Source organism: Eriocheir sinensis, chromosome 68 (assembly GCF_024679095.1).
Source record: "Eriocheir sinensis breed Jianghai 21 chromosome 68, ASM2467909v1, whole genome shotgun sequence".
In the NCBI taxonomy this organism is placed as follows: domain Eukaryota; kingdom Metazoa; phylum Arthropoda; class Malacostraca; order Decapoda; family Varunidae; genus Eriocheir; species Eriocheir sinensis.
Genome location: NC_066576.1, coordinates 4,643,394 through 4,662,146, shown reverse-complemented (window position 1 = coordinate 4,662,146; position 18,753 = coordinate 4,643,394). Strand labels below are relative to the sequence as shown.

The 18,753-nt window shown below is 44.3% G+C and overlaps 1 protein-coding gene across 3 annotated transcripts in view; it reads left to right on the top strand.

The window, feature by feature from the left end:
• LOC126988194 (myosin light chain kinase, smooth muscle-like) overlaps positions 1-15,657 on the top strand; it is a 37,267-nt gene extending 21,610 nt beyond the window's left edge. For 2 of the 3 annotated variants that reach the window (XM_050846083.1, XM_050846082.1), the window contains 10 exons: positions 1,028-1,190; positions 2,007-2,172; positions 3,296-3,456; positions 4,917-5,107; positions 6,443-6,546; positions 6,735-6,876; positions 8,061-8,260; positions 8,780-8,932; positions 10,043-10,166; positions 13,887-15,657. In XM_050846083.1, the coding sequence (XP_050702040.1) occupies positions 1,028-1,190; positions 2,007-2,172; positions 3,296-3,456; positions 4,917-5,107; positions 6,443-6,546; positions 6,735-6,876; positions 8,061-8,260; positions 8,780-8,932; positions 10,043-10,166; positions 13,887-14,366 (1,884 nt within the window). In that variant the 3' untranslated portion in view covers positions 14,367-15,657. The remainder of the gene's footprint in view (positions 1-1,027; positions 1,191-2,006; positions 2,173-3,295; positions 3,457-4,916; positions 5,108-6,442; positions 6,547-6,734; positions 6,877-8,060; positions 8,261-8,779; positions 8,933-10,042; positions 10,167-13,886) is intronic. The other variant, XM_050846084.1, reaches the window with a different exon arrangement.
• Positions 15,658-18,753: the final 3,096 nt, after the last annotated feature.

The following is an 18,753-nucleotide window of genomic DNA, read 5'->3' as shown; positions in this document are numbered from 1 at the left end:
ATAATTCAAAGCTTCACTCACACAAATGAGGTGAAGCTGTTTTAGTCTAGGAACCCTAAAGTGTCATTAATATAGACATTACTAAAAATATGATCTAATTTTACACAAATGACGTGTTTCCCAAAGCTGGAAACACTTGAGTATGTTTTTTTTCATTAATCTAAACCCAGTAGCAGCGATGGGCCAAATTTGTGGCTTTACCGTGTAGCAGCGACGGGCCAAATTTGTGGCTTTACCGTGTAGCAGCGATGGGCCAAATTTGTGGCTTTACCATGTAGCAGCGATGGGACAAATTTGTGGCTTTACCGTGTAGCAGCGACGGGCCAAATTTGTGGCTTTACCGTGTAGCAGCGACGGGCCAAATTTGTGGCTTTACCGTGTAGCAGCGATGGGACAAATTTGTGGCTTTACCGTGTAGCAGCGATGGGACAAATTTGTGGCTTTACCGTGTAGCAGCGACGGGACAACTTTGTGGCTTTACCGTGTAGCAGCGACGGGACAAATTTGTGGCTTTACCGTGTAGCAGCGACGGGACAAATTTGTGGCTTTACCGTGTAGCAGCGACGGGACAAATTTGTGGCTTTACCGTGTAGCAGCGACGGGCCAAATTTGTGGCTTTACCGTGTAGCAGCGACGGGCCAAATTTGTGCCATGATTAAACCCCCAAAAATAGATGATACATAAACTGATCACAAATGCTTGGATATATATTATGAAATGGCTTGTGTGAGGGGTGATTTTTTCTCATTTTTCTCGCTTGGGGGGACCATTAAGAAACATGATCCCCGCTGCTACCGGGTTAATCAATCAATAATCAGGCACGTTTTAATATTAATGAACTTTTTGATCAAATGATGAACCTCGATTGATAGGAATTGCCGACTGATCAACACTTGAAGTCCCTGAATATCCTTAAAAATGCTATTGGGTTAAATACAATACTGTGGAAAGTGGATCGCTTCAGGCCCTTTAATCCTGAGATCCTTCAAATATCAACATGTCGTAACTTGTTCTTACCGTACCACAGGAGCAACCCATCACCGAGGGAGGACGGTACCAGGTGAAGACCGAGGAAGGCCGCACCAGCCTCACCATCCATGACGTGGTGCAGAAGGACTGTGACAAGTACACCATCGTCGTCAGGAACTCCCTCTGTGCCCACGCCGCCTTCGCCTCCCTGGCCGTGGGAAGTGAGTACTGACACCTTCTGGGCAGCTGTTGGGGAGTGTGTTGTTAGTATGTGGAGACTGGTCGGTGAAAATAAGACTTTCGCTTCTCACATCATCTGTTTCTAAAGGCTAAGGAGAGGCCAGTCAGGTTTTAATGAGTGTTTCTTGAGGTTCACGGCCCATATGAAGGGTCAAACTACCACCAGGGTCATAAAACTACTCCTGGAAATGCCCACAACTCCTACGGAAGCCTTGTCAAGTATGTGTTCTTGGACGGCGAAATGTCTTGTGATACGACCCTGTGTGTGGTGGCAAGTTAGACTGAGTAGATGATTTATTTCCTTTGGGTTTGATCCCGTCACCTCTGTGGTATGCTTGACAGTTTGTGACGTGCTTCATTTCACTTAGTGCTCATGTCAGGAAAAGAAAACCACAGATATTTTCCTTTCTTTTTCTTTCTTCTTCCTTCCTTTCTTCCTTTCCTTCCTTCCTTTCCTTCCTTCTTCCTTTCCTTCCTTCCTTCCTTTCTTCCTTTCTTTCTTCCTTTCCTTCCTTCCTTCTTCCTTTCCTTCCTTCCTTTCCTTTCTTCCTTCCTTTCTTCCTTCCTCTCCTTTCTTCCTTCCTCTCCTTTTCCTTCCTTCCTTTCTTCCTTTCTTCCTTCATCCATTCTTCCTTTTTTTTCAGCTTTACCAAAAAAATATCTCTATCTTTATTTTGGCCGTAGTTATATTTTTTCTTTGAAGTTTATAAGTCTACTATACTTTACATTTGATCATCTTCACCAGTTTGTGCAAACCTTACATACACACCTGTAACCCACTATCCTCCCTGCCTCAGGTGCGCCAGAACCCCCGGCTGACAAACCAAACTTCTGCGAGGTGACGGCTGACTCCGCGACGCTCTCCTGGTACGGCCCGACCTACGACGGAGGCTCAGTGGTCACCGGGTACACTGTGGAGGCACGCAAGATCGGCATGGATGACTGGTACATCCTCATCAGCGGGTGAGTGTCAGAGCTTGTGGCCTAAGGGGTACACTACCAGCCATAATGAAGTTAACCCTTGATTCAGCAAACTAGTCTGGGGAGAACCAAGGCGTACTGTTCAAAAGTTTGTAATGTTCAAAGGTATTACCAGCAACAATCTACTATGTCAAATATAAATTGTGTTGTTTTGATCCCTTGAAAATAGTGTGATCACATAATATCTGCATTTATATTGTTTGATAAATCCTTCTTTTTAATATTTGTTTAGTTAAGTGTTTTGGTCCCACCCTTAAGTTAAACTCCGAGTCAACCAGATGCGTTCTCTTATAAAGTCACAGTTGCCTTCTCCTATAATTCCTTCCCCTTCTGTCTCTCTCCGGCACATGACCACAGATGTTGCGCCGACTAAACAAAACTTTCCCTTCTCCTATAATTCCTTTCCCTTCTGTCTCTCTCTGGCATATGACCCCAGATGTTGCGCCGACTAAACAAAACTTTCCCTTCTCCTATAATTCCTTCCCCTTCTGTCTCTCTCCGGCATATGACCACAGATGTTGCGCCGACTGAACGAAACTTTCCCTTCTCCAATAATTCCTTCCCCTTCTGTCTCTCTCCAGCATATGACCACAGATGTTGCGCTGACTAAACAGAACTTTCCCTTCTCCTATAATTCCTTCCCCTTCTGTCTCTCTCTGGCATATGACCACAGATGTTGCGCCGACTAAACAAAACTTTCCCTTCTCCTATAATTCCTTTCCCTTCTGTCTCTCTCCGGCACATGACCACAGATGTTGCACCGACTAAACAAAACTTTCCCTTCTCCTATAATTCCTTCCCCTTCTGTCTCTCTCCGGCATATGACCACAGATGTTGCGCCGACTAAACAAAACTTTCCCTTCTCCTATAATTCCTTCCCCTTCTGTCTCTCTCCGGCATATGACCACAGATGTTGCGCCGACTAAACAAAACTTTCCAACTTCTTTCCCGTGAACCCATTTCAGTAGCATATGAATTATTACGAATTATATCGAGGCACTACTTAACAAAAACCTTCACTAATACTCAAATAATACTCCCATTTGTAATTTGTTTGGTGTTTCTACATGTCCCCTTTTATATATGTGCGTGTGTGTGGATACAGATGCCACTCCACCTCCTACATCGCCCGGGGTTTGGAGAAGAACTGCGAGTATGAATTCCGAGTGCGTGCCCAGAACGTGCATGGTATGTCGGAGCCGTCTCGACCGTCCTGTCCCGTCACCATCCAGGACCAGTCTGAGGAGCAGGAGCCAGAACCTGAGGGTGAGGACCTTTACTTTTTTTTCACTGACCAGCATTAACCTAAAACATGACTTTGAATGACTGTACTCTCTTCTACAGCTATCGTTATTATATGGTTTCTGTTATTGTGTTTGATGTTGACTGTTGAATGACTGTGCTATCTCTTCTTCAGTCATCATTATCATACGCCTTCTGTTACTGGGTCATATTATAAGAGATTTCGTCGCCCAAGAACACATATTTGACCAGGCTTTTGTCGCCCAAGAACACATATTTGACCAGGCTTTTGTCACCCAAGAACACATATTTTACCAGGCTTTCGTCGCCCAAGAACACATATTTGACCAGGCTTTTGTCACCCAAGAAAACATATTTGACCAGGCTTTCGTCACCCAAGAACACATATTTGACCAGGCTTTCGTCACCCAAGAAAACATATTTGACCAGGCTTTTGTCGCCCAAGAACACATATTTGACCAGGCTTTTGTCACCCAAGAACACATATTTTACCAGGCTTTCGTCGCCCAAGAACACATATTTGACCAGGCTTTCGTCACCCAAGAACACACATTTGACCAGGCTTTCGTTGCCAAAGAACACATATTTGACTAGGCTTTCGTCACCCTAGAAAATATATTTGACCAGGCTTTTGTCACCCAAGAACACATATTTGACCAGGCTTTTGCCACCCAAGAACACATATTTGACCAGGCTTTTGTCACCCAAGAACACATATTTGACCAGGCTTTCGTCGCCCAAGAACACATATTTGACCAGGCTTTCGTCACCCAAGAAAATATATTTGACCAGGCTTTTGTTGCCCAAGAACACATATTTGACCAGGCTTTCATCACCCAAGAACACACATTTGACCTGGCTTTCGTTGCCAAAGAACACATATTTGACTAGGCTTTCGTCACCCTAGAAAATATATTTGACCAGGCTTTTGTCGCCCAAGAACACATATTTGACCAGGCTTTCATCACCCAAGAACACATATTTGACCAGGCTTTCGTTGCCCAAGAACACATATTTGACCAGGCTTTCGTTGCCCAAGAACACATATTTGACCAGGCTTTCATCACCCAAGAACACATATTTGACCAGGCTTTCGTCACCCAAGAACACATATTCGACCAGGCTTTCGTCACCCAAGAACACATATTTGACCAGGCTTTCGTTGCCCAAGAACACATATTTGACCAGGCTTTCGTCACCCAAGAACACATATTTGACCAGGCTTTCGTTGCCCAAGAAGACATACTTGCCCAGGCTTTCGTATGAGTTTTAAGGATTTCCGGGAATAGTTTTACGACCCTGGTGATAGTTTAACCCTTCTTCCGTACCATGAACCTGAAGAAACACTAATTAGAACCCGATTAACCCCTCTTTGACCTCTGGAAACAGCTGAGGTGAGAGGCGGAAGGATCTTTTAATACCGACCACTATGTTTAATGTCTGACAAACTCCTTCTCTTGCAGACCATGAGACCACCTTTGCACCACTGGATGTAAAGATCGAGTCCGGCGAATCGTTTGATAAGCAGTACAAACTTCACGAGGAGGTGGGGAAGGGGCGCTTTGGCATTGTGTACAGGGTAACGGAGAAGACCACAGGCACGAGACGGGCGGCGAAGATCATCAAGTGCATACGGGCCGCTGACAAGGAGAAGGCAAGTTCGAAAATAAATTACGACCCCCATAAGTGTCAAATCACAACTCGACACAAAAAATAATACTCAAAGCGCAAAGAATATAAATTTACCAAGTTCAATAGGACGTACAAACATTGATGCACCATTCTTCATAGTCACAATTTATTTTAACATTACCACTTAACCTGTCCGCTGCGATTGGCACGGATTTGCCCCTCACTGGTAGCCTGGTAACATACACTCCCAGGTCTTTCTCTGCTTCTGTGGTGGACAGTGGAGTGTTTCCCATGTGGTATTGGTGTGCTGGATATCCCTTCACTGGTAGCCTGGTAACATACACTCCCAGGTCTTTCTCTGCCTCTGTGGTGGACAGTGGAGTGTTTCCCCATGTGGTATTGGTGTGCTGGATATCCCTTCACTGGTAGCCTGGTAACATACACTCCCAGGTCTTTCTCTGCCTCTGTGGTGGACAGTGGAGTGTTTCCCATGTGGTATTGGTGTGCTGGATATCCCTTCACTGGTAGCCTGGTAACATACACTCCCAGGTCTTTCTCTGCCTCTGTGGTGGACAGTGGAGTGTTTCCCATGTGGTATTGGTGTGCTGGATATCCCTTCACTGGTAGCCTGGTAACATACACTCCCAGGTCTTTCTCTGCCTCTGTGGTGGACAGTGGAGTGTTTCCCATGTGGTATTGGTGTGCTGGATATCCCTTCACTGGTAGCCTGGTAACATACACTCCCAGGTCTTTCTCTGCCTCTGTGGTGGATAGTGGAGTGTTTCCCATGTGGTATTGGTATGCTGGATATCCCTTCACTGGTAGCCTGGTAACATACACTCCCAGGTCTTTCTCTGCCTCTGTGGTGGATAGTGGAGTGTTTCCCATGTGGTATTGGTGTGCTGGATATCCCTTCACTGGTAGCCTGGTAACATACACTCCCAGGTCTTTCTCTGCCTCTGTGGTGGATAGTGTAGTGTTTCCCATGTGGTATTGGTGTGCTGGATATCCCCTCCCAAGATGCAGGACTTTACATTTTTCTTCATTGAGTTGTAGCAGCCACTTTTTGTTCCATTCCTGTTGCTTGGTGATGTCTTCTTGTAGGAAATCCACAGTCAAGGGGTTAAGCAATTATGCCACAACCCAGTTAATATGTCTATTCACTTCCTCACAGATTAAAAAGCAATGTAATCTCTTCATATTTAACCCATTGCTGCCTAACTCAAAGGATTATCAAATACAGAACATAAGAGATTTGTAAGCAGCCCATGACTTCACTCGTACGATCGAAGTCGTTTACAGCTGCAGTGACCTTTCTTTGTCATTCTCCGGACCTAACTTTATTATCCCCTTCCAGGTTAAAGAGGAAATTGATATCATGAACGCCCTGCGCCACCCTAAGCTGCTTCAACTGGGAGCGGCCTACGAACGACAGAGGGAGTTCATCATGGTCATGGAATAGTAAGTTTCCGTTGATGCCTACACGTTGGAGCTGCCTCAAGGTCATTCACTTCATCCTTGTGCATTTCTCTCTGTAACCTTCCCTTCACCTGATGACACACTGCTGGGGGGGGAGGGGGGGTTAGCTGTTAAAAAAATAAATAAATAAAATATGGTGCCAAGATCACTGTCAATGTTCGTCTCCGCAGCATATCCGGGGGCGAGCTGTTCGAGCGCGTGGTGGCCGATGACTTCGCCCTCACGGAGAGAGATTGCATCCTCTTCGTGCGACAGATCTGCGATGGCGTCAACTACATGCACAAGAATCTCATCGTCCATCTCGACTTGAAGGTTAGTCAGGTATATTTTTGTATGCCCTTAACCCGTCCGCTGCGAGTAACATACGCTCCCAGGTCTTTCTCTGCCTCTGTGGTGGATAGTGGAGTGTTTCCCATGTGGTATTGGTGTGCTGGATATCCCTTCACTGGTAGCCTGGTAACATACACTCCCAGGTCTTTCTCTGCCTCTGTGGTGGATAGTGGAGTGTTTCCCATGTGGTATTGGTATGCTGAATATCCCTTCACTGGTAGCCTGGTAACATACACTCCCAGGTCTTTCTCTGCCTCTGTGGTGGATAGTGGAGTGTTTCCCATGTGGTATTGGTGTGCTGGATATCCCTTCACTGGTAGCCTGGTAACATACACTCCCAGGTCTTTCTCTGCCTCTGTGGTGGATAGTGGAGTGTTTCCCATGTGGTATTGGTATGCTAGATATCCCCTCCCAAGATGCAGGACTACATTTTTCTTCATTGAATTGTAGCAGCCACTTTTGTTCCATTCCTGTAGCTTGGTGATGTCTTCTTGTAGGAAATCCACAGTCAAGGAGTAAAAAGTCGAAACATTCTCAAACATAATCTTGAGGACAAAGTTAGGGATTCTAGGTGCTTAGATATATACATGTACTATATTTCATGTGACTTAAACTCTCTCAAGAAGGCAATATCTAAACACTTCTGACTACACTTGATCTTCTGTGACATCATGTTCTCTTCACGGGAGTAACATTTTAGCGCGTATTTAAATTGTAGTACAGTATCCCTTAGTCAATCAAATACTTTATAGGGGTTAACTTTTACATGGAACAGACTTTTACACATATATATACACAGTAATGTCCCCTTTACTAGTGTGTTCGTTGGTCTCGTAAAAGTCAGTCACCCCTCGACATCACATCTGTGCACTGAATATATACAGTAATGTCCCCTTTTCTAGCGTGTTAGTTTCCCTCCTATGATTTCGTTGGTCTCGTAAAAGTCGGTCATCCCTCAACATCACATCTGTGCACTGAATATATACAGTAATGTCCCCTTTTCTAGCGTGTTAGTTTCCCTCCTATGATTTTGTTGGTCTCGTAAAAGTCAGTCGTCCCTCAACATCACATCTGTGCACTGAACATATACCGTAATGCCCCCAATGATTGATGTAAGAGAGGGAAGCATCTGAGTATTTGCTATATCTTCCTCACTCTCCCGACAGCCTGAGAACATTCTGTGTGTACGCAAGACCTCGCATCAAATCAAGCTCATCGACTTTGGCCTCGCGCGACGTTTCAACCCAGATGACCCTTGCCGAGTCCTCTTTGGCACCCCGGAGTTCATCGCGCCGGAGGTCATCAACTACGAGCCGATTGGGTTTGCCTCCGACATGTGGTCCGTTGGCGTGATCTGCTACGTTTTGTAAGTACACCCACTCATCCTTGTCCATCTTAGGGCCACTCTCACAGTTCACCATGATGGGTTAGTCAGCCTCCCAACCAATACCAAAGACCAAAAATTCCTTGTGTAGTGTTTTGCGTTCATATTTAACCTGTCCGCTGCGATTGGCACGGATTTGGCCTTCACTGGTAGCCTGGTAACATATACTCCCAGGTCTTTCTCTGCCTCTGTGGTGGATAGTGGAGTGTTTCCCATGTGGTATTGGTATGCTGGATATCCCCTCCCATTTTTCTTCATTGAATTGTAGCAGCCACTTTTTGTTCCACTCCTGTAGCTTGGTAATGTCTTCTTGTAGGAAATCAGAAGTCAAAGGGTTAACATTTCAAGGCAGTATTTTCTTGATATGAGTTTAAACATAAGAACACAGCATAAGGAGTCTGCAAGGGGCCGATAGGCTTGAAAAGTGAGGTACATATTGACATGCACATCCTTCTTCACTTCTTCCCATCATCAGCAACACCGTCTCTCTCTCTCCAACAGGCTGTCGGGTCTCTCCCCCTTCATGGGCGACAGCGACGCAGAGACATTCGCCAACATCACCCGCGCCGAGTTTGACTTCGACGACGATGCCTTCGACGCCATATCAGATGATGCCAAAGATTTCATCACCTCTCTCCTCATCCACAAGAAAGAGTAAGTGCACTGCAGAGCCTCGGCCACTTCACAAAGGCTATGTTGATTTGCTTGGTTAAGTGTTGTTACTCTTGCTGTACACTTCCCTCGTTGCCAGTGTGCTTTCTCACTGCTCCTCTTAACCCGTCCGCTGCGATTGGCACGGATTTCCCCTTCACTGGTAGCCTGGTAACATATACTCCCAGGTCTTTCTCTGCCTCGGTGGTGGATAGTGGAGTGTTTCCCATGTGGTATTGGTGTGCTGGATATCCCTTCACTGGTAGCCTGGTAACATACACTCCCAGGTCTTTCTCTGCCTCTGTGGTGGATAGTGGAGTGTTTCCCATGTGGTATTGGTGTGCTGGATATCCCTTCACTGGTAGCCTGGTAACATATAGTCCCAGGTCTTTCTCAGCCTCTGTGGTGGATAGTGGAGTGTTTCCCATGTGGTATTGGTGTGCTGGATATCCCCTCCCAAGGTACAGGACTTTACATTTTTCTTCACTGAATTGTAGCAGCCACTTTTTGTTTAATTCCTGTAGCTTGGTGATGTCTTCTTGTAGGAAATCCACAGTCAAGGGGTTAAGCTGAGTAAAATGTGGTCCCTTCCAACTAGTATTAGTACTGAAAACCACTGTACCAAAATGATAAATTAACCAGGGGTATTAAAACTAAGTATTGTCAAAATAAACAATAGTCTGATTTAAACCAGGGGGGCTTTGTGGTGCAGTGGTTAGCACACTTGGCTCACAACCGAGAGAGCCTGGGTTCGATTCCCCGGCGGAGTGGAAATATTTGGGCGGCTTTTCCGATACCCTACGCCCCTGTCCACCCAGCAGTGAATGGGTACCAGGTATTAATCGGGGGTTGTGTCCCTTCTCCTATAATTCCTTCCCCTTCTGTCTCTCTCCGGCATATGACCACCGATGTTGCGCCGACTAAACGAAACTTTCCTTTTTCTGATTTCAACCTCCGCTCAAGTTTTTCCACGTATTTTTTTTCTCAAGGTGTACCAATTAGAAGGCTGCCTACAAATTATCAAACCAACCTACTTAGGAATAACAATCCAGGCCAGAACTTCCTGCAGCTAAAGCCCAAGATCCCTCGCCTCATTGTTCTCCACCTCAACAGAAACCGACTCACAGCAGAGCAGTGCTTCAACCACCCCTGGCTGGCCCAGACCGAGGCAGACATGAACAAGGTTGTCATCTCCACAGACAAGCTCAAGAAGTTCATCATAAGACGGAAATGGCAGGTGCGTATTGCATGTGCATGGGATAATGCACGTTTTAGTCGTACCCAAACATTTTCATTTTTTATTTTTTTATTTTATTTTACTCAGTAGTCTTAATTTAAGTGTGAGATGATAAGGTGTCAGTATGTCCCTGGATGAGGCAGTTTGTCAAGTACCTGCACCAAAGGATAGTTCAGTTAAGTTGCTCATTATTATTATTATTTATATTCAGGTGAGGCAAACTTATATTCAGGTGAGACAAACTTATATTCAGGTGAGGCAAACTTATATTCAGGTGAGGCAAACTTATATTCTTATCATGCACAAACTTCCATGGCGCAACAAGAGCATTCTCAGTACCAACCTTTCAAACACTTGAACTCCTAATGTTGTTTTGGTGGCAATCCTTATAGCCTCTTCCATTTAGCGTAACCCATTTCTGGGTCGTGAGCTGTGGAGTCCCTTATAGAGTCCCTACAACCTTAGATTTGGACGCCATTATTGGCCACAAACACTAGCATATGCTTGCGAAAACAGGGCCAATAATGGCGTCCAAATCTTAGGTTGTCGGGACTCTATCCATCAAGGGACTCTACAGATCACAACCCAGAAACAGGTTACTACACTAAATGGAAGAGGCTATTAAATGGCACTCAAATGTAAATTAAAAATATTTCATAAAAAAGTAAAACATTCATTTGCTGTTCAAGTACAGAGAATAATGAACAGTAAATTCACAAAACTTCTGCCCAGCACAGCCACAGTTTGTGAGCAACCCAATGTTACTTCATCCAGGGAGCTGATGATGCCAGAAATCAGTATTATAATAACTAGTTTAATAATAGTAGTAATTTATTAGTCACAATTTATTACATCAACTCACAAATATGGTTTCAGTCCATTCCATATTGTTTGTATCGAGTTTTTTAATTTTGATGCAGTAGTAAAGTGTGCGTGTCATTGAGGTACACCAGCCACCCAACCAGGCAGACACCGATATTAAACTCTACACCACCTGTTCTTATTAATTTGTATCAGTGCTGTCAGCCGGTGATCAGCCAGCAGGGATGTCACGTCCTCCAGGCCACACCAAAGCCACACCCTCAGTGCTTTATAGCATTTCCACGAGAAACTGGCGGGTGGGGGGTCAGCTCCGCCCCGCACCTTGCCACACACACTCAAGACCTCTCACTTCCTCTCCAGTAAGGTCGTACAGTGTTAAGATTATATTGTTTTTAGGATGATAATGATTTTATATAAATACCAGGACACTTGACAACGTTGTATTCCAACGTTGTCAAGCGTCCTGCTATTTATACAAAATCTTTATCATCCTAAAAACGAAACAATCTTAGCACTACAACAAAGGAGGCAGCTCAAGGGCACACAAAAAAAGAAAACAATAATTAAAAAAAAAGCCCACTACTCGCTGCTCCTAAAAAAGAAACAAAAGAGACAAAAGAGCCCTTACTGGAGTATACAATTATTTAATTAGATTCATTTAAAGGTAACAAATAGCTGACGTAGGAGAGGAAGCAAGAGGTGTTGAGTGTGTGGCAAGGTGCGGGGCAGGGCAGGGCCAGCACCCAGCCACCAGTTTCTCGTGGAATTATTATAGTTGTGCTTCCCATCCAAGGGACATCATCACCCTGGCACGATACCTTTTCCAAGGGGGATTACAAAATAGAGATGATGATTTCCATGAATACCGAATTCCATCCCACTTTGATCGCCATTGCTTCCCTTGCCTCCACTTCTGTAATCTTTTGACACCAAAAAAGAAAATTCCAGTTTGGCAATAATGTCTTGTTTTAGTACAGGAACCAAGAATTCTCAAATTATATTGTTACAAGGTATTTCTCTGTAATACATTCTGTTCAATAAACACACTTGTACAATAGTGTTGACATTGTACAAGATGGCTAAAAATTGCCACAAAAAAGCAAAAACTAGCCCCAAAACAGGCCTCAAAAATTGTACTAAGTCCCCCAAAACAGGCCTCAAAGATTGTACTAAGTCCCCCAAAACAGGCCTCAAAGATTGTACTAAGTCCCCCAAAACAGGCCTCAAAGATTGTACTAAGTCCCCCAAAACAGGCCTCAAAGATTGTACTAAGTCCCCCAAAACAGGCCTCAAAGATTGTACTAAGTCCCCCAAAACAGGCCTCAAAAATTGTACTAAGTCCCCCTAAACAGGCCTCAAAAATTGTACTAAGTCCGTAATACCTCAAAGAGCCTCCGGAGAAAGACTGCAAGCATTTTTCCTTAAATCAAACACAAGGAGTGTCTGCACTGTGTGTCTATTGAACAGAATGCATTACAGAAATACCTTCTAACAATGAAGTTCAGTAACAACAACATTCTCCAGAAGGCGTAGAAACCTTGAGATGAATGTTACACTTACTGACACTAACCACGTATTAACCCAGTAGCAGCGACGGACCAAATTTGTGGCTTTACCAAGAAGCAGCGACGGGCCAAATTTGTGCCATGATATAAACCCCCTCAAATAGATGATACATAATCTGATCACAAATCCTTTGATATATATTATGAAATGGTTTGTGTGAGGGGTGATTTTTTTCTCGCTTGGAGGGACCATTACGAAACATGATCCCTGCTGCTACTGGGTTAAACAGATTAAATAAATGGTCTAACTTAAACATGAGAATTCACTTGCTCTATACTACGAAAGTCCATGATGGTTAAAGTAAGCACAATACAGATTAAATACTCAAGCTGGAATGTGGGATTTTACTCTATATCTAACCCTATAAAGTCCAGAGTGATTTAAGAACAGCAAGCAAGAGAGAAATGTTATAAAATTGAAAGAAACCTCAAACTTGCATGAAAATAAGGCTGCATCATGGAGACAAGTAAGAACATTAGTGTCGGTAAAAGTGATCTTAAGACGTTATCTCAAAAGCAAGAGGAACAAAAAACAATTAGAAGTGACAGACCCTTTAACAGACACACAGATAGCGTATAGACCCCTTCACAGACACACAGACAGCTTATAGACCCTTTCACAGACACAAAGATAGCTTATAGACCCTTTCACAGACACAAAGATAGCTTATAGACCCTTTCACAGACACACAGATAGCTTATAGACCCTTTCACAGACACAAAGATAGCTTATAGACCCTTTCACAGACACACAGATAGCTTATAGACCCTTTAACAGACACACAGACAGCTTATAGACCCTTTAACAGACACACAGACAGCTTATAGACCCTTTCACAGACACACAGACAGCTTATAGACCCTTTCACAGACACACAGACAGCTTATAGACCCTTTCACAGACACACAGACAGCTTATAGACCCTTTCACAGACACACAGATAGCTTATAGACCCTTTCACAGACACACAGACAGCTTATAGACCCTTTCACAGATACACAGACAACTTATAGACCCTTTCACAGACTCACAGACACACACAGCTATAGAATGAGAATCAACACATTGCAAGCACACCGAATTACTGCTTTCCCTTACTACCACAACACATAATACTTATAACACCCCTGGAACAGCTGACGACCATTGTGACAGATTGCCGTATATAGGAACAGGTGGTGTGGTGGTGTTTGTCACTAATGCCTACTTGGTTGGGTGCTCGACACACTTCAATGTTGCGCACTCTTTATGTTTTGAGTTTGTTTTCTCATCCTGTGTTATCTTCGTGTGTTAACCGAGAACTAACTGCATGGTTTGTTTATTTAACTTTAGAAAACCGGCAATGCCCTCCGTGCCCTGGGACGCATCACCTCCCTCACCAACCGCCGCAGCTCCCAGCCCTCCTCCCCAACCCGGCTCACTCCTCTCCCCGAAAACCAGACCCAGACCCCCCCCTCCCCCGCTGCCTCCACCACCAAGAGCAAGGGCTGTGCTCCCGTCACTCGCCCCTCGCACAGTATAGTCAGCGAGAGGAGTGACTCTGGTATTAGTGAATGTTCCTTTAATGTTGAAGAAAATAGTCAGAGCCCTCCGGCCAATCAGTTTGGTGTCACTAACAGCCGTGCCGTTACAGGACGTAATGTTCTCAAAAGTGGTAAGACACCTTCACTAGACTGGCAGTCGTCTGTGGATTCGGCAGTCTGCGACGACGACTACATCAGCAAAAGTAGCTACAACTCCTCGCCAAGAAAAATCTCCCGCGAAGGACTCCTCCACGCCAAGACGGCTGCCGACGCACACTCAAGAATATGAGGGACCTTCATACCAAAATCTAGTTGGCTGGAACTTTATCTACAAATTTTATCGCCGTGTACATATCTGCGAATCCGTGCATTTATTTTAGTGGCCTCTATTCCTCACAAGGGTGCAGACAGTGCAGACAGGAAGTGCATGGAACTGAACTGAATTGCAAATGCCACTAGAGCAGCACAGCTCACTGCAAAGCCAAGGCACAAGCAGCTCATACCTACAAGACCTTCCCCCAATCATGGCAGCCAGGCACCACCACCCACCTGTTGAGGCGTCTTCCTTCTACTCTGGCCACTAGCACTTATAGGACAGAGTAGGGGCCAAGAGGCCTGGTGGGAGGAGTGTCCCCGGGCGCCCCTGTGCCAACCTCTGAACTGTCTCGTGGAGTGACAGGCTCCGACCTCAGCTGGTGCCACCCAGAGGACCAGACACAGTGCCAAGGACTCCGCCGCACAGACGTAGGAGAATGCTGTGGAAAAAGCATAACTGTGGGGAAAATGTACAGTGAAAAAAATCTGAAAAGTTATCAGTGATGATGTTGAAGGTACCAATGAAGGCAAGGTGTTGGTTACCAGCAATGAAAGCCAAGGTGTCAAATACTTGCCTGAGTCTGTACGTTGACCTCATGTCACACGAGTTGTTTCACTTTACGACTGCTGTAAAGCCTTGTTTATTTTGCTATCCACTGTACTGTGTGTGTTTTCAGTAATGCTAAATTTTGAATTATATTGCAAATTTTTCAGGGTTTGCCTTATTTCATTCCACATACATTTCTTGTTTCAATTACACTTCTCAGCTGTATCATCTACTGTTTTGTTCATTAATCCTGCAGAAATGTTATGTTTGCTTTACTTTCTCACATCCATTCTTCAATGTTACCAAAAGTGGTACTGAACGCTGCATTGCTCTGCTGTGAGCGACCGAGTGTACGCACGGCGCTGCCTCGCCGGCGGCGCCTGAAGGAGACAACCTCGGGTCCATCACCTGGGCCTGTGTAAGGGTTGAAATTAGTCACTTGCAAGTCAGTCAAACAGTCAGCCAGGACTTGGATTACACTCTTAAGTTGTTGCCAAACCTCCATTGCACTGGGGTGGAAGGACTGTCTGTTGCTCTCCACTGACGGAGGCAAGCGCAGCCGATGGCCAGTTTTCTGCCCCAGAACACTGGTGTTGCTGCTAGAGATAGAGGGCTGGATGATGATTCATTTGTGTAGCTCCATATTGTGATATTGTAGATAATCACCAAAATATATGCATGATATTGCTGTTAAGAGATTAAAAAGATTTATCCAGAATACTGTTTTACTCTCCATGCTTCTATCTTCCATGTGTCAGGCAGCAAGCCAGAGTGTGAGGCTGCTGGGCAGACTGCAATGACAGGCTTCCACTCTTTGTGACAAGAGGGCCAGTGTGTCTGCCTCGGCCAGGCCCAAACAATGGCTTACTCAACAACAGCCAAGTAACTCAGTGACCTCAATCACTGACATGAATGGCTTCAGGCAGCCCATAACTGGTGACTTGGGGTTCAGTAGAGGATGACCATCATGTGCTCACTGATGTAATACAAGTGAAAAAATTGAATTAAAATGTTGCAATAATTAAATACTTCAAACATAATGAACAAACCTAACAAAACAAAGAAATATCATATATACACCTGTAGTGCTGACCCGCCTGATGGACGAGCCTCCCACAATTCACTCTGCAAGGGGGGTCCTACCTCTTTGGCTGATTGGTTAAGGAGTGGGTTTCCCATCTCGCTGGTCGCAGGTTCGATGTCTGGCGCCAGCAAAACCCTTTCCTGGCCTGAATTAATTTTGTGTGTGTTTCGTGACACGCAGAGGTCGTGTGGGTGTATAATGGAGTGGATATCAAGCAATACACTACTAGTATATACTCTTCAAAATTCTGACCCCAAGACTGAAGAATACTCAATGAAGGAAGGAATTTAACCCCTAAAAAACGTATGTAAAAGTTAAAACTAAATCTCTTGATAAACCATTCAAATAGTTTTACTTTTTACACTTGTATATCTATGCAGAAAATACATAAAAAGACTGCTACTGTTAAAACTTGTGATCCACTCACCAGCAGCAGCCACCTCTTTGCCATTCCCCCCTGGCTCGGAGTTTGTCATCGCTGGTGTCACCTGGAAGCAAAAAATATATATATCCTTAGGGGCTAATTTTGTGACGAGACATTGCTTTTATTCTAACCTAGTCCTCAATAAAGTACTTTCATAACTAAAAAAATATTAACAATTTTTCTTTTAATTGGTTAAAGCTCTTGATTTCAAATAACGTCTAAGCCAACTGACATGTAAAGAGCATCTAACATTTAAAGACTCCTTCAACTAAAAGAACAACTTACTATTCATAAATTGTGATAAAACAGCACAATACAATATAAACTTCACCAGTAAGTCTTCACTATTTGAAATGCTAGCAACAGCCAAAACAAACTTCCCTGATGACTCCACTGCCCTGCTCTCCCTAAACTACACTGGCAACAATAACAGGTTCTTTAACCCGTCTGCTGTGATTGGCACAGATTTGGCCTTCACTGGTAGCCTGGTAACATATAGTCCCAGGTCTTTCTCTGCCTCTGTGGTGGACAGTGGAGTGTTTCCCATGTGGTACTGGTATGTACATGTAAATTAGGAGAATGTTGTTGTATCCACATTTAACCCGGTAGCAGCAGGGATCATGTTTCTTATTGGTCCCTCTAAGCGAGAAAAATGAGAAAAAATCACCTCTCACACAAACCATTTCATAATATATATCAATGCATTTGCGATCAGTTTATGCATCATCTATTTTGGAGGGTTTATATCATATGGCACAAATTTGGCCCGTCGCTGCTACCGGGTTAAGTTAGAATCCTGTGAGCAAGTCCCATCACTAACCTCAGTCATGCAGGTAAACTAGAGTGCATTGTTTCAGCACATCATCCATTTTCTGTCAGCTTCCTAATTTATATTAAGGGGATAGACACTCAATGACTATCCTCCAACTGTCTCTATCAAATGTTTCTTCCTTAACCCGGTAGCTGCGGGGGTCATGTTTTTTAGGTTGGGTTAGGTTAGGTTAAAGGCCCCTCTAAGTAAAATAATGGGAAAGAATCATCACTCACGCAAACCATTTCATAATATATATCAACGCATGTGTGATCAGTTTATGCATCATCTATTTTGGGAGGTTTATATAATGGCAGAAATTTGGCCTATCACTGGTACACGGTAAAGCCACAAATTTGGCCCGTCGCTGCTACCGGGTTAACACCGAGAGCAGTTAGGACCTTCTCCACACATTTCCTCCACGTCCTCTTTGGGCAGCTTGGTGGTCTACCAGGCACCGCAACACTTGACACTCCATCAAGTGCCTCGCTCACATCTCCTCACATGTCTGCGTGTTTCTACTGAGGTTTTCAAATCTCTTTCATTACCCTGGAGTGGTCCACATGCTGGCCACTCAGCCACCACCTCCCGAAAACAACCTCACCTAACCTAACCTAACCTCACCTCATGACGAAAGGAAGACGCATGAATGAAGAATTGCTTTGCAGTCAAACTAGGCCCTCCCATGACAGAATGGAACTTTTGGCAACGCATAACAAGCTTGAATAAGGTCATGTCAGGCATTATATTTGTAAAGATATTGTTTACGGGAGGGCTGGGATTTTTCAGTCATCGCCGAGTGGCCCAAGACTACCCACATGCTGTCCTGGAGACCACCTATCAACCTGGACTGTGGATTCTCTCTCCTAAAAGGGGATCAAAGAAGCTACAGGGAACAGCATGAGCCAATTAGGCGAGATGGCACCACTAGAAACACTTGCCTGTACCATAATAGGCTGGGGCCAACCATCAGGACCCACCAAGAACATGCCAAACAGGAAGGTATTCCCTATACCTTTTGGTAAATGTCCGGAGAGTTGCCCATCTCACTGCGGTACTTCTCACCCTAATCATGGGTTAGATCTCATAATTCTATGTATTTTGAACCCCATATATATGCCTCGCAAATTAATAGAATCGCTGCTAGCGATTTTTGAAAAATTAGTGTTTTGGTAATTATTGAAAATCACTACGCGCCTCCGAAATACGATATTACGCCTCCGTATTATACTTAAGGGGCGAAATACATGTCCCTTAACCATAATATGAAGGCGGAAAAACTTAAAAGTAAAGAAAAAGTGGTAATGCTAGTGAAAAGTTATATACATACCATTGATGATTGTCGCCATTTTGTCGGCCCTAGTTTGCATGACATACGATATTGAGAACACAAATAGAGGCCAATATATCGCAAACACGCAGAAACTCACCGCGCAAGTTTTCTCGTGAATAGAACTTGGAAATAAAGTACCAATAAAAAGGTTTGGCATCCACT